The 16,835-nt window shown below is 53.8% G+C and overlaps 1 protein-coding gene across 1 annotated transcript in view; it reads right to left on the bottom strand.

The window, feature by feature from the left end:
* Nfix (nuclear factor I X) overlaps positions 1 to 8,729 on the bottom strand; it is a 97,780-nt gene extending 89,051 nt beyond the window's left edge. The window contains exon 1 of the mRNA XM_052729345.1: positions 8,601 to 8,729. Coding sequence (XP_052585305.1) covers positions 8,601 to 8,627 — 27 coding nt within the window. The 5' untranslated portion in view covers positions 8,628 to 8,729. The remainder of the gene's footprint in view (positions 1 to 8,600) is intronic.
* Between the last annotated feature and the right edge of the window lie 8,106 nt (positions 8,730 to 16,835).

Genomic DNA, 16,835 nt, shown 5'->3' with positions numbered 1-16,835 from the left:
CAATTTTAGAGCATTTTCTGCAAGCAACAACTCCACTTTTCCTTTTCTTTTTCAATCTTTTTTTTTCTGTTTTATTATTATTACTACAGGTTTTTGAGACAAGAGCTCATTATGTAACCTTGACTAGCCTGGAAATCTCCATGGACACACTATCCTGAGATGATCGGGCTAAGATCTTCCTGCCTCTGCCTCTGAAGTGCTGGGATTAAAGGCAAGCCACCATGCTCAGTTAAAAAAAAAAAAAATTATTCTTGAGACAGGGCTGGGCTATTTAAATCAAGCTGGTCCGGAACTCTTGATCCTTCTGCCTCAGCCTCCCAAGTACTAGGATTGAAGGGGTTCACCTCCATGGGCTGGAGAGTTGGCTTAATGACTGCTCTGGCAGAAAACCCAGGTTCAGTTCCCAGCACCCACATGGTGGTTTACATCCATGCCCAACTCCAGTGCCAGGGGAACCAACACCTTCTAACCTACGACCTCTTCAGGCATCAGGTACACATGTGGTACACAAGCGTACATGCAGGCGAAACACTCATATACATAAAATAAAATAAATATTTTTACAAGGCAGGGTTCACCCATGCTGGCCACAACCCTGTTTTCTGAATAAAGCCCAGAAAGTCTGAGTGATCTGTCTGAGGTTACTTAGCTAGTAAGAGCCTAGCCTAGCCGAGCCGGGATTCAAACCTAGAGAGCAGGCTCTCTAGCTCTCTGCTAATCGCAAGCCCTGCCTCACACAGAAGAACACGAGGAAATGCGCCAGGGGCACCTAGCTCAGGACCCAGCACAGTGAGTCCTCTACACATCAACTGTCAACTATGATTTTTTAGGACGAATACTCATTTCCATGTCGCTCTACAAAAGGCTTCCTCTCACTACTATTCAGCCACCTCTGACTTTTCTTTTTTCCCAGGGTCAAAGGTGAAGAACCCAGAGCTAAAGTGCTCAGCAGGAGCATTCGTGAGGCCCGAGTTCTAGTCCTGCACTGCAAAGGAATAAAGGCCAAAGGTTATAGCCCCACAAAGACAAGGTCTCAGAATTTAGCTTTGTCTCCTTTCCTGTTCTCTATAGCTGCTGGGCAGTGAGGGGAGGGACCTCAGCTGCTGGGTCCAGAAAACCAGCAGAGTCCTGGGCACAGATGGACATATCCCATAAGCCAGGCCAGAGAACCAGGGCTCCAAATTCTGTCAGGACAGGTCAGGGTTACCTAAGTGACTCAGTCAGCCAGTGACGTGGCTCCAGTAAGGGCATTCTTATTTCCAACCTGGCCCAGCTGTGGCTGAGTACTAACTAATATACGATGTCACTCTGCCTGGGTTCACGTGTGTTGGCAGCACATGGAACAATGTCCAGATCTGTTTGACCCTGTGCTAGCCAGCCTTTGTCTTACATGCGTATGTACAGGTGTACGGTGGATGCCAGGCGTTAGCCATGCCCATGTAGTTTGTTACTGGCTGTACTGGCAAGGTGGTGTTTCAGACCTTAGCACTGCTGGGGCTGGGTTGTTCTTTGTAGTGGGGTGACCTGTGCAGTATCCTTGGCTTCCACCCACTCATTGCCTGTGACGCCCCTTCGTGTATGCCAATCAAGTATGTTTCCAGACATCTCCTGGTGGGTAAAAATCACTCTGGATGTACTGGGCGGAGAGATATATCCGTGCCCGTGTGTCCAAGGCTATGCTACTATGCATGTTACTGTGTTTGGTGCGGGGGGCAGGGGGTGTTCTCATGTGTTCAGTGTCGCTGTGTGCATGTGTTTGTGGGTTCCATGTGTTCCTGTGTGTTGGGTGGCGGTGGTCTGGACTGTGCTTCATGGCATGTGGTTGTGTGACTGTGAGTCCCTGTGCATCTCCACCCACACGTGGCTCCCTGCCTGTCATGCGCATTGATATGCTGGGGTGCGGCTGGGTATCTGTAGGTGTCTGAGGGGGGGAGTCTCTTTGTATGTACACGTCTTGTGTGTGCGTGTGCACACATGTTTATGCCTGATGGAGGGAGGTTTGGATTGCCAATGTGATTCTCTGTGCCCGCCTGTGCCAGCGAGTGTATGACTTTGTGTGAGAGGGACCCAGAATAAACTCCCCCACCAGATGACTGCATCGAGACTGATAGTTCCCTGGACCCACCTGGATGATCTGTGCCCCTCTGCCCTGATCTTCAGACTGAAAGTCACCTCTCAAGGCATGTCGCTGAATGCACCTCAGAACTGTCCCTTTCCTCCAGCTTGGCTTACAGATTCAGGTGGGGACTGATAGACGCCCCCCCCCCCCCCCCCCCGCTCTGGTCCGACCCATGCTAGGAATGCTGGCATCCACCTCAGCAGACGTAGCTGGGTCCCAGCAACGGAGGTGGGCACTGACCCCTGCCCACTGCTGGCCACTACCCCCCCAGCCTCCCTCAGGGTGGGGTTTAGTGGGTAGAAAGCTCCCCAGTGCAACCCAGCTTCTGATTGGCTGTGTAGAGCCGCAGTGCCCGGTACCCACCTCCCCTCTCTGGCTGGCGCAGCCACATCGGTAGTGGTGGCAAACGCAACTCTGAGTTCTGGGCACAGCTGCGCCTCACAGAGGCCTGCCAGCCCCACCAGAAGCCAGACACCCCAGCTCTGTGCCCCCGACCCCTCCCTGCCCGCCTGCTCAGCCTGGCAGCATAGTCACCCTGCCCACTGTCCCCTAAGGCTGCCAGGCCCAATCCCCCTCATCCCTTCACCCTCTGGGCCTGGGCCCCCCTTGGCCAAGCCTACTCTGGGGCCCAGGCCCCTGCTAGAGGCTGCTCCCGCCCTCAGAGGGGCTCCTGAGGAGGGGGAGGTGTTGAGGAAGGGGTGGGGGTGGGGAGCTAGCCCTTCTTCCTTTAGTGAGTGAGCCCAGAGCTGGAGCCAAAAATCGAGGAGGAGAGATATTCAGAGAGAGCCAAGATGCGTTTGGCAGGAGAGAGAGGGAGAGAGGGAGTGGGAGGGGGAGGAGGAGGAGGGAGAGAGGAAAGAGCTACAGAAAGGGGGGAGGAAAGGGGACCTCAGTTTCCAAATCCGAACCCTCAGAGGCCTCCCAGGGATATCGACTGGCTCTGGGGTATGGACCTCAGGGCAAGCCTGGCAATGGGGATGCTGAGGACTATGGGGACAGCAGCCTCAGGCCCACAGACACAGTCGTACACCCAGCTGGCCAGGCCAGGGCAGCCACAGGCAGAAGCCAAAATCAACGTGCACTAAGCAGACAGAGGGAGGTCTATGGGCTGCTCCGGCACACCGAACCTTGCCCGCACAATGAGCTCCTGTCCACAACAGGCAGAGGCTCAGCAGGGCAACCATGGCCACACAACCTCATGGGAAGGGACAAGAGGCCAGCCTGCTTCCAGCTGCTCAGCCGGGGGACATCATGGACATCATGCACGATGCCTAGAAGCCAAGGAATGCCTGAGAGAAGGGCCATGTGGTGACACACAGTCACAGGGACAAGCCCGGGATGCACAATGACATGGGGTTGGAGGCTGGCACACACGGACACATGCTGGCATATATGTGAGTGCGGGTTGACACATATATGCTAACATGTGTGTGAGCTATGAATACACACTTAGCTGTGACCGCTGTCCTTCCAGAAAAATACAGGCCAATTCATTGTCACAGGTGGGATCTATATGTCACGGTGACACAGTCACTCCACTCTGAAGCATAGCCCAAAGAGCAGTGACAGTAGCAGGTACAGTGCTACCCAAGAGTTGGACAAGGCCATGCCACAGAGGCATGAGCATGAGTGGTAATGCACACCCCAGTGACACTGTCACTAAGCACCTAAGAGAGAGAGTGAGTGACAGTCCCTACCCATCAATAGACCCTCAGAAACAAGTCACATGGTCATCCATGTCCATGAGGACATGGGGGCTGTAAAACCACCCGGCATGCCGATCAAGATACTGAACTCTTGAGAAGCCGGCAGTCTATCGTAGACATCCCTTCAACCTCCGGACTCCACACCCAGGGCTTTGGAAACAGGACAGCGGAGACACCCCTCCTGTAGGACCAGCTTCCAGGGACAGAAGCTGCATTGCCAGTACCAAGTAAGAGAAAGCAAATGGGGGGGTCTCCTCTGCCTGCCTTGATGCAACTGGAGGGAGACTACCACAACACCCCAAATCCCAGCCCCATTCCTTGGGGACAGAGAATCCAAGCAGTTCAAAACAGCGGAGGTCTGCAGTCCGACCAGGCTCACCTCAGGATTTTCCCACAGCCTCGCATCCACCCACAAAGCCTGCTTGTTTCAGTCAAGTCCTCACATAGGGTCCTGCTCTACAGAGAGTCCCCATCTCAACCAATGCCCATATGCAGACTGAGACGTGGCTCTGGAGCAGTGGGGACATCTCTAAGTCACTACCAGGATGAGCCACGTCTCTATGCTTTGTCCCACTCCCACACAGACCCACGTGCGCCCACAGACTCTACTAAGAGACACTGGCTCCCATTGGACAGGGAAGGTCATTTCCTCATCTCATGCAGTCTCCTCACGCTACTGTGAAGTCTACCTACAGGACCCAAATAATAGGAAAAGAGCTGAGCCTTGTCCTTCCAAATTCTTACTTCCTCCTCCAGGCCATAAACTGAGATTGCCATGGTGGCAAGGGTCTCCACCCTGTGTTCTTGCCTTCACATCCTCCTCCTCTACACTGTGAGGGCCCGGATGGTGACAATCAATATAATAACGGGGCACTTCTCAAGCACGTGTCATTGGCCCAGCATGGCGGTGGGTTACATCACAGAGTCAAAAGACAGACATGCACTTCGCAGACCAGGAAAGCCCAGGACTTCAAGTTCCAGGACTGAGAGATACAGAGGAAGCTCAAACCCACTGCCGACCTCTGTCCTCACAGCCTCCATCTGGGAGCCATGGAAACTACAGGAGACATTCATGTCTAGGTCAAGAACCCAGGCTCCTTCTGGGGATGCGTTAACCCAGCGGAGCCGTGGCTCTGAGCCCAGCCAGGTCCACCACTGGAGCATCTCCCAGGACCCCGGTGTGGCCCACAAATCACCTGACTTGTGCTTGTTTCATTGTTCTCTTAGGGGTAGAAGGTGTGTGGAGTCAGAGCCAGGAGAGACAAGCCAGCACGTCCCAGCATGGCGGTTCACGACTGTGGTCCCGGCTCTTGGGAGGTGGAGACAGGAAGATCAGGAGTTTAAGGTTATCCTCTGCTACAAAGCTACTTCAAGGCAGCCTGGGCTACATGACATCCTGTCTCAAACAATCAAATTTAAAAAAAAAAAAAAAAGCGAGATTACCAAGATAGGACATAGTGGTTCAACCCTGTCATCCCAGCACTTGGCGGAAGCAAGATGACTGCTGCAAGTTCAAGGCCAGCCTAGGCTACATGGCAAGGCATCCGTCTCAAGAAACAAATGAAAAAACAGAATGTGAGTACCAGTTCATTCAAGAACAAAGAGCAGTCCACAGTTTACAGGGACAGAGGAGTGGCCGCAGGGAAGGCGAGCCAGGAAAAGCCAGAGGTGGAAGACCTGAGGCAGCCCTGGCTCGCCTTCAAGTGTGTATGTGTCTGTGCAAGATCCAAGGTTCTGTGACCACAACGGCGTGTGCCTGTCTGAGGGTTAGCCTATCTGTGGACATCCATGTGTGCCTTTGTGTGTGTTTACAATTATCTGCATGTTAGCATGTGTTCTTGTGGCCAGGAGTGGGAAGACACGGGTGTGTATCTATACAGATATCACAGAGCCTCTGCTCACAACTTGAAAACCAAGGACATTATGTCTCTGTGTAAAGATGGATGTCCACGGCTCACCTGTCCTTGGCTTTGTGTGCACATTTATATCTGCTGTGGCCCAGTTTGTGCTGAGGGATCCATGACTCTGGGAGCTACCGCTGTTTCTGTGACATGTCCACACACAGCCTGTCTTGGGGGTGATGTGTGTGTGTAGGTGTTGGTGGTTATGAATACAGGCACATGGTTTGGCCTTGATGGCGATGTGACCAGGAAGTTTCCATGTCTGAATGTACATGAATACACATATTCCATCTCTAGGGGCACTTGTGTGTTGAGGTGTATGTTAAGAGTTGTGTGTCTGGATGTCAATGTGAATACAATGTTTATGACCTCCCCTTGGTGATGATAGTACTTGTATGTGTCTTCGTTTGTTGAGGGGTCCACTGAGTCCACCCCATTTCCGATATCCACCTGAGACTATAAAGGCCTTCAGCAGCTCCAGCAACTGCCTCACCAACTGATGGATCAGCGTTTCTCTTTTCTAGAAAGAGACTCCCCTCACCCTTCCCCTTGCCTCCCAAGGGCCCTGCTGCTCCAACTACTCAATCATTTATTGACTTTAAAATTGAAGCCAATTCTGATTTGAAAAAAAAGGGGGGAAGGGGGAGGAGAGAGAGAGGCTGAGAGTGAAGTGGGGAAGGCAGAGGTGGAGGACAGAGACACACCAGAGCCAGAGCCAGAGGGACAGCTAGATGATCAGAAGGACAGAGATGGCAAGGAACAGACAAAGAGCAGAGATAGAGAAACATACAAAAAAAAAAAAAAAAAAGCAGCCAGCGAAAGAGGCTGCTGGAAAAGCGAGGATGGATGGGAGGCACACTACGGCAGTAGAAAGGTCTGTGAAAAGGGATGTGGCTGAAAGGCAGGGACAGCCAGACCCTGCTGACCGGAGGCTGCCAAGGACCCTAAGCAAAGGGGTTTCCCTGCCCACCACGCAGGGCTGGCAGACTGATGAGACTGTGCCCACTCCCCTCCCAGGCAGCCTGGCGCGTGCAAGATGTAACTCGCACAGATTGGAGCCCATATTCCCTTCTGGAGTGCCACAGAGCCAAGCCAAGGCCATCACCCCAATTCTGGGGGCCAATCCCAGTCCCTTCGTAGCCTTGCCACCATATCAGCTGGCATTTCCTCTCCAGGAGTGGATTCTTCGCTTGACCCACGGGGTGGGGAGGGGGCAAGCCCAGATGTCTGGCAAGCCTGTCTTGGAGGCCGGCGGCTAGCAGCCCGGTAGACAAGGTGGCAGCTGGAGTACAGGGTCTTTGTCCCACTAGGCCTCAAACACCAGCCACAAAGACCAGCACGTCTGAAGGTAGCCACGGCTCAGATCTAGATACCTGACAAGGTTCTCCTGTGGGAGACCCAAACATAAGGTAGTTGACAACTTGGAGGTACAGACCCACACGGTGTCCATCAAACTGCCTGTTGACACCCGAATGTGTGGGGCAGGCATGCATGGGCTCCTCCGCTGACACACGCTTGCATGTGACTTGTACTGGAAGACAGGCCATCTCTCCGGGTCATCTGTGTTTGTGCCACGCAGCCTGGCCACCACTGACCCACAGGGGCCACACATAAGACTCACAAACACACACTAGTGCCTGGGAACACAAGAGTGCTGTGTCGGCGGAACTGCAACGGACCTGCATTTACTTTTTTGCCCTTCCAAACATCCTGGCATGCTCCCCACATACCTGGCCATATATACGCACCATGGTACCCCACTCTAAGGTAGGGCACATTTAGCACTTGTCTGATGGGGCTCTGGCTTAGCAGGGTGGGCTGTTAGAGATTCAGGGCTGGCCTAGAGAGCTTCCAAAGACAGGCCTTGCCGGCAGGCAAGGCTAATCAACCTCCACAAATCCCCTCTGCTTGCCGAATCCGTCACCTGCCCTGGCCTGGTCCTGCAGGTAGCGCTGAGGATCCCTCTAGGTCTGGGCTGGGCTAGCATGTACCCTCTCAGGGCTTGGAGTCATGGCTGGAAAAGAGTGGGGTGGCAGACTAGGCATGCTCCAGGCCTCGGCCTCCGCTACACACTGCGCAGGGAACTTCGCTGGAGGCGGGACGCGTTCTCGCGCTCGCGCTCCCGCAGCACGCCAAGGTCGGCGCTGCTGTGCCAGAGGCTGACCCGACGGCTGATCCCAACGGGGTCGGCCTGCGGTGTCCACCGCTGCTCCCGCCCTTCTCGCCTGCGGGTGGCGGGCCGGGATTCCCTGGGGCGCTTCCAGGTCCAAACCGCGGCGGTCCAGGTCTCCGAGACCAGAAAGTTTGCACGGAGGAAAGTTTGGGGCCGGGGAGCCGCGTCTGCAAACGTCCAGGATCCGCAGAGAGGCGCGGCCCGGGCTGGCAGCACGCCCGTCCCTCCCTCCCCTCCCCTGCCCCTCCGAAATTTGGGAGCCCCGCCATTTTCTCAGCCCCGCTCCCATGCGAGGCCTGAACAAAGACTTTGGGGAGACGCCCGGGCCGCTCGGGGCACCCCAGCCGCGCGCAGAGCGGCCGCCCGCACGCCCGCCACTGCCACCCCGGGAGCCGCCGCGCCGCGCCGCGCTCAGGGAACGCCGCCCGCCCGCCCGCCCGCGCTCCCCGGCGCCCCGGGGCCACTCTGCCTCCTGCCGCCGTGTCACCCTGCCCGCCCGCGCCTGCCACCACGCCGCACCGCCGCGCAGCAGCAGGGGTCCGCTGTCCGCCGCGCCCCGCCGCGCGCACTCGCCCCCCTCGCCCACTCTCCACGCACTCCCGCCGCGCGCCCCAGGGCAGCGCCCCGCGCCCCGCCCGCAGCCCGCGCGCCTGCGGGACCCCGGCCCGGCCCTGCCGGGGCGCGGGGGCGGCGGCCGGTACCTGGGTGAGGCAGTACGGGGAGTACATCGCTGGGCGCCCGGGCGCGAGCGCGGAGGCCGGCCGCGGCGAGGGCAGGCCCGGCAGGCGGCGTCGCGCTGGCTGGCACTCGGGCTCCGGCTCCGCTGCTCCGGCCTCCGCCGCGCGGCGACCGCCCGGCCCGCGGCCCCGCTCGGCCCACCGCCGCTCCGCGCTCACAGGCTCGGCCCCGCGGGCTCTGGGCCGCCGCCGCGCTCGCCGCTGCCTCTCGCGTCCGCCGCCGCCGCCGCCGCGCGTCTACTCCATGCCGCCGCCGCTCGGCCGGTCGCCCTCGCCCGCCACCGCCGCCGCCGCCGCCGCCGCCGCGCTGTGAAAGTGAAAGTTTAGACAAAGTTTGGAAGCGGCGCACTCCGGGGAGAGGGAGCGGGCGGGCGGCGCGGGCGGGAGGAGGGGCGCGGGGAGGGGCGGGCGGGGCGGGTGAGCGCGGCCGGCGCGCACACACATGCACACACGCGCGCACACACCACACATACACACACACACACACACACGCGCGCGCGCGCGCGCGGGGGGACGCACACCGACGCGGCCGCCCCGACACGTGCTGGCCGGCGTTCGGGCGCCGACACACGCTGACACGCAGCAGGGCTTGGACGGGCACGAATGTCACGGAGGAACGTAGGGCCTATTCCTCATGGAGTCACACCAGACGGCGGTGCACACCGGGCACAGACACAACCAAGATCCACACACCACCTACTGTCACATGTCGTCCCAATGCAGAACAACGCCGAGAGCCACACTAATGTACATACACGTGCCACACATGTTCCTGCAGACTGATACATGTACGATCACACAACCATACCTTGTCACACTCGACACACAATGACACACCAACACACAGCCAAGCCAAAATATCTTGGCAGGCAGCTGTGGCAATCCACCCAGACACAGGGTGACACTGATGGAAAGGATGCACTGACACATTGGAACCCCATACAAAGGACACAAAGTGTCACTGTACAGGGACACACACATCACACATTGTGTTGCCCAGATATACCCCAGGCCTAGGACACGCTGATCTACAATCCTGATAGCCAAACCTTAGAGACTCTTCCAAGTCTCTCTCTCTCTCTCTCTCTCTCTCTCTCTCTCTCTCTCTCTCTCTCTCTCTCTCTCTCTCACACACACACACACACACACACACACACACACATGTCTCCCATACCTTTGCACATGTCCTGGGACTGAGGGGCATTAGCTGTATTGTGAGGAAACTGCCCCTGTTGCGGCCCGGGACTCCCCCTTCCACTGCAGATGGGAATGAGGTGGGTGGGTTGGCACATGTCTGTAATCCCTGAGTGAACTGTAGACCAAACCCTGGGCTACATAGTTCGAGGCTGGCTTGGCCTGTCTAGTGAGAGACCCTGTTTCAAAAACCAAACAAGCAAACCACAGAGGGAGAAAGAAACCTTCACAGGGAGAGAGGGAAGGGAGAAGGAGGCAAGAGGGGTAAGTAGGTACTGGAAACCCTGGAGTGGGGCACCAAGAACCCTTGGGTGACCCCAGGCTGGGTGGGGAGGCTCTGCCTGCAGTCCCAGGCAGCTCCTGTCAAGGCAGAACTCCTTCCTACCGCCAGGTGCAACCAGCACTTTGTCAGCCTCCTGGGCCAAGAAGCTGTGGCAATTCTCAGCAATGCATTGTCTGCTGGGGGTGTTATAGGTGCCCAGGTGTGCGTGGGTGGGTGTGTAGGGGCTAGCAGGCATGAGGATGTGTACATATAAATGTCCCTGAACGCTATGCCCCTTGTCCCAAAACCTCTGAGATAGCACAGAGGAGATGTGCCTGGGATGTCTGGTGTGGGTTCGAGCAAGGCCAATTTTTTTGTGCTCAGTGTATTCTGAGTAGTGACATGGGTGTGGCTGTACTCACGGAGGTGTCTGTGAGTCAGCAAAGGTGCCTTCCACTCTATGCCAAGCACTGGGACATAGCGGGACAGGGAGCACCGGACATTGATGGAAATCTTAGTGTAACAGGAGGTGAGGCCACAGGACACCAGGGTGAGTGTGTCAGCACTGATCAAACATGTCAGTGTGGCCACCTTGGATATCTGTCACATTGTTTCCATATATGTCCCAGAGTGTGAGTGTCCAAGAGTCCCAGAGGGACTGCTTGTGAGTAGACATTCTGTGCATGTTTCCCTCCTGATGTACCAGAGTGGGTCAGCCCGTGCCAGTAAGTGTGTGTAAGACCACATCAGTGTGTGTTTCATGCTAACATGCTGGACTGGATCTGAGTGTATCTATGTGTGCACCAGGCATTGGATGTCTTTGTCAGGCATGTGCGTATGTGTTAGCCCATGTCAGTATGAATATATCCATGTGTTCGAGCTCAAGGTCATCCTGTCTACACAGCCCATAGCAATGTGTGTGGTCAGTGTCAGTGTGTAGCACTGTGGTGTGTGTGTGTGTGTGTGTGTGTGTGTGTGTGTGTGTGTGTGTACCAGGGAGGACATACTTGTGCTTGTGTGCATGCATGCGAAAGATGTGTAGGATTGGGATGTGGTTGATAAAGTGCCTTCCTAGCATGGAGCCCTGGCTTCAATCCCCAGGTCTACATAAGCCAGTCATGATGGCATACACTTATCATCCCAACACTCTGGAGACAAAGGCAGCAGGATTGGAAGTTCAAGGTCATTCTTGTCTACACAGCCAGTTGGAGGCCAGCCTGGGCTACATAAGACCCTATCTCAAAAGCCAAAATGATGTGCATATATACATATGCACATGCACTCACAAGGGAAGGGCTATCTGTGTGTGGTGGATATGCTTGCCTAAAAACACCAGCCGTGTTACTAGGTGGACATGTGTGCCTGTGTGTCAGGAAGCAGGGTCTCTGTGCCTGAAGCTGTCTGGGGATGTAGTGCGCCTGTCATTCCTGCCTGGGTCCATGGCCCCTGGGATCCTATCTGTTGATCCAGGCCTGCCCCTGTACTCCAGTGGCTGCCTGTGAGGCGAGGACGCAAGGCCCTGGCAGAGGGAGGGAATTGATATGTCCTTAAAAATTCAAGGGCTTCTCGTAAACAGAAACTTTTAACACCCGGTTAAAGTTTCAGGGCTGCCACAGGGGAGGGGGAGGGGCTCCAAGGCAAGAGGGGGCTGAAAGTGAGGGGGCTATGTGGGGCTGGGGGTGCAATGAGAACTGGGGGCTGGGAGGGACTGCTGGAGGAAGAGGGGGCTTGGAGACTAAAGAGACTGGGAGAGAAGGATAGCTCCAGAAAGGGGAATCCAGAGAGGCTGTGCTGACAGACAGACAGATGGACCCAGGCTGGGCCAGAATGAGGAGATCCAGGACCTGGATGACTGGGAGAAGAGACAGAAATGTAAGGCTTTTTTTGGTGTGTGTGGGGTCAACTCCTCCTTCACACACAGCAGACAACAATTCTACACAAAATACAACACAGTGTCAACTATTCACACACACATTACACAATATCAACCTTTCACAAGCACACAATAAATAACATGAGCCCTACACACACACCACACAACATTAACACTTTCCTCACTTACTAAACAACACCAACCCTTCACACACACACAAGACAATATCAACCCTTCACACACACATATACACACAAGACATCAACCCTTCACACACACACATACACAACACACAAGACAATATCAACTCACACACACACACACACAGAGAGGACAATATCAACTCTTTGCACATATATGCTGCACAATATCAACCCTGCACACAAATACACACGACAACATCAACCCCTCACACATACACACATACAGCAGACAACATCAGCCCTTTACACACACATACTAATCAATATCAACTCTGCAAACACATATACTGGACAACATGTCACACAAACACACATGCACATCGACCATTCAGACACATATGACACATCATCCATCCTGCATATACACCAGATAATATCAACCCTACACACACACACACACACACACACACACACACACACACACACACACTGTATATAACATGAACTCTTCACACACAATCCACAATATCCTTTTACAGATACACCCCACACAACAACAACCCCCATACATAGACACCACACGTTAACCCTTCATTCATACATCTTTTCATTTGCACACACACACACTAGTCACCATTTGCACACAACAGCCTTTTTGTTCATTTGCACACACACACTAGTCCTCATTTGCACACAACACCCATTTTGTACTCACATAGTTCCCAGCTTCCACTCACACACCAATGCTGTATTCACACACAGCCATTCTGCAGTCTCATACACCCCCCCACAACATCCATCGATCCGCTCTCCCTCTGTCACATACACACAGACCACTCCATTATACACATAAAACCTTACACACACCATTATACACATAAAACCTTACACACACACCCGTAACATACACCTTTTCGTCTAGACACATGACATTCATTGTTCTGTCTCTCCTCTCTCTCTCTCTCTCTCTCTCTCTCTCTCTCTCTCTCTCTCTCTCTCTCCCCCATCTTCATGCACACACGGTCCATCCTTACATTTACACATACACAACATCCCTATTTCCATCCGTACACTGACACTCACACTGTAACACCTCCCTGTGTTCACATATACATACTTACTTTTCTTTAGGTTCACACATTCACTATGTCCATCTACACCCACAGAACCCAAGCTCTTGCCCTTACATTCACACATATTTTCACTCATCCTACCCCACACTCAGACCCCATCTTTGATACCGAGTGCACCCACACACACACACACAGATACAGAGGTGCCATGTTCTGAGCCGTCACAGCTGCCAGCTGAAGGAGGTGTTTCTCACAGGGCAGCAGAGTAACCCAGCCCTCCTGTCTCCCAGAGCCCAGATCTGAGGGCACACCTGGCCCTGAAGAAATTGAGAAGGAGGGAGCACTACCAGGGGGCTGGGCACAGCTGGGGTGTCACAGCTGGAATCCCCCACATTCCTCCTTCCCAGCTGCCTACCTGGCTACAGCTGGCAGCAGGTGTGTTCTTCCCATGCAGGTGTTGGAGAGAGAGAAGCAAGCTCATGGCACTGCCTGCCAGGATGCTGGCAGCAGTGGGGGAGGGCAGGCTTAAACATCTGGGCTTCATCAGCCACATCCTGGGCCACGGAAGGTGGGGCTGGGCAACACTGGGCTCCAGAGCTGCTTGGCAGCTGGGTGGGTCTCTTGGGAAAGTAAGCACACACCCAGCAAGAAGATAAGCCAAGATCTCAACTGTGGGTGCTGCCGGGAAAGAGAAAGGGGTGCTCTAGTTCCTTCTGGAAAGATGGGGGTCCCCTCTTCCCAATCTAACCCTATGCCCAGCCTGGCAGGCAGGGCCACCTCCGGTCCCTGAGTTGTGGCTGAGCGTGAGGAATCATGAATTCCCCACTTTTGAGACATAGCTGAAGACCTGTCACCAGAACATGTTGTTGACCTGTCTGGAATCTCACCGTCACACTCACATAGGACCATAGAAACACACAAGCATAGCGTGTAAAAATACAGATGGACATGGGACATAGCTCAGTTGATAAAGGGCTTGGCTAGCGTACGTGAAGCCCTGGGTTCCATTCTCAGCACCACATGAAACAGGCGTGGAGCTTATTTTATCACCTCAGCACCATGGAAGTGGAAGTTGGAGGATCAGGAATTCAAGGTCATCCTCCACTACATAATGAACTTGAGCCCTCCTTGGGCTACTTGAGACCCTGTATCAGAGGCCAGCAGGATGGTCCAGTGGGTAAAATTGCTTGCCATCAAACCCAATGACCTGAGTTACATCCCTGAGACTCACGTGTTGGGAAGAGAGAACTGACTCCAGCAAGTTCTCATCTTATCTCCACACATGCAAGCACACATATATACACATGAATAAATAAAATTGAAAACAAAAACAGAACAGGGCCTGGAGATGGCTCAGTGGTTAAGAGGGCCACTGCTCTTCCGAAGGACCTGAGTTCCTAGCCCCCACATCATGAAGTTTACAACCACCCTTACCACCAGTTCCGATGGATCCCATGCCCTCTTCTGGTCTCTGTGAGTACTGCACACACAAGACTACATAATACAGACACACACACATTTAAAAAAAAAAACATTTTAAATGTCAAAAGTGGGGGGGCGGGGGATAAGACAGGGCATGTAAGACAGGTGGAAGCCCTAGGTTCACTCCCAAGCACTTCATAAATTGGATGTGAAGGCCCTTGTCTAATGCAGGAGGAGCAGAAATTCAAGATCATTCTTGGCTACATTGCAGATGTGAAGCCAGGCTTGGCTACAGGAAACTGTCTCATGAAACAGGATAGACTAGAACCACACAAGAATCAGGCATAGTGACACACATCTGTAATCCTAGCACTCACCAGGAGGATTGTGAGTTCCAGTCTGTGTTGTTCTGTTTGAGACAAGGTCTCACTATATAGCTTTAGCTGTCCTGGAATTTGCTATATAGATCACCCTGGTCTTGATCTCACTGAGATCTGCCTGCCTCCGCCTCCCAAATGATGGAACGAAAGGTGTGCATTACCACACCTGGCCTGAGGATCTTTCAGTTAAATTTAGACTAGGCAGCATGGCAAGACACTGTCTCAAAAAAAAGTTGTTGTTTGTTTTTTTTTTTTTGGTTTTTCGAGACAGGTTTTCTCTGTGTAGCTTTGCGCCTTTCCTGGAACTCGCTTTGGAGACCAGGCTGGCCTCAAACTCACAGAGATCCGCCTGGCTCTGCCTCCCGAGTGCTGGGATTAAAGGTGTGCGCCACCACCGCCCGGCTCAAAAAAAAGTTTTAAAAAAATTACACACTCACACCGTAATGGTCATCAGTCATAGAGGCACGTGTCTGTAATCACAATACACAGAAGTGAAGCAGAAGGGAGGAATTTGAGGCCAGACTGGATAACCTAGGGAGAACACATCTTTAAAGAGTGGGCGCTAAGTGATGGTGGCGCATGCCTTTAATCCCAGCACTCGGGAGGCAGAGGCAGGCAGATCTCTGTGAGTTCAAGGCCAGCCTGGGCTACAGAGTGAATTCCAGGACAGCCAGGGCCACACAGAGAAACCCTGTCTTGGAAAAACAAACAAACAAAAAGTGGAGGAAGGGATCTCTGCAGAAATGTCATTGGGTAAAACCTTCTCTTCAAGCATAAGGAACTGAGTTGAACCCCCAGAATCCACATCAAAAAAATAAGAAAGAAAAGCTGGATATGGTGGTGCACACTTGTAATCCCAGCACCAGGGAGACAAGACAGACAGGTCCCTGAGGCTCACTGGCCAGGCCAGCCTGGTCTACTTGACCAACTCCAGGTCTCAGAAGACCAAAGGGGACTAGGGAGATGGCTCAATGTCCGGAGCACTGGCTGCTCTGCAGAGGACCTGGGCTTGTTTCCCAGCACCCACATGGCAGCTCACAGCCATCCATAACTCCAGTTCCAGGGGGTCTGGTGCCTTTTCCAACCTCTGAAGGCACCAGACACGTACATGGTGTACATAGATACATGCAAGCAAAATACTCATACACATAAAATAAGTAAATTCTTGAAGGAAGGAGGGAAGGAAGGAAGGAAGGAAGAGGGGCAGGATGGCTCATTAGTTAAGGGCACTAGGCACCACCTCCACGTGTGTGCTATGTCATACATGTGTCCTCCCCAGATAAAATAAGGAGGTATGATTATTTAAAAGAGAGGGCCAGCAAGATGGCTCAGTAGGTAAAGGTACTTGACAACCTGAATCCAATCCTTGGAACCACAGTACGGAAAGAGAAAGCCACCTCCTTCCAAGTTGTCTTCTGACTCCCACACACATGCTATGGCACATGTGCCCAGCTGCATATATACACGCACACACAATACATAACTATAAAAAACAAAACCAAGTGAACGAGACCTGAGGGACAAAGTTGACCTCTGACCCCCATAGGGGGGCACACAGTACACCACATGGGCACATACCCACACATACAAAAATAAAAAACCTGCAGGAACATCACTTCTGGTCACATACACAGACACAGACATCCCTGAATCACAGAAGGAGACCCACACCCTACCACCACAGCTTCCCAGGATGCAACAGACACATCCATACTTGTCTATGGTGCAGCCTGGCCAGCGCCCCCTGGAACCACTGCTCATGTAGGGTTAGGGAAATGTTTCATTTGCAGCTGGTCGGAGACCCGCCCACCCTGGTAACCTGGTCCCTGGTCCTGAATAGAGCCTCTGTGCT

The sequence above is a fragment of the Peromyscus californicus genome, unplaced genomic scaffold (assembly GCF_007827085.1).
Source record: "Peromyscus californicus insignis strain IS unplaced genomic scaffold, ASM782708v3 Scaffold_8__1_contigs__length_139910024, whole genome shotgun sequence".
NCBI classification, from domain to species: Eukaryota; Metazoa; Chordata; class Mammalia; order Rodentia; family Cricetidae; genus Peromyscus; species Peromyscus californicus.
The sequence above is the reverse complement of the archived record's forward strand: the minus strand, read 5'-3'. Positions and strand labels throughout refer to the sequence as shown.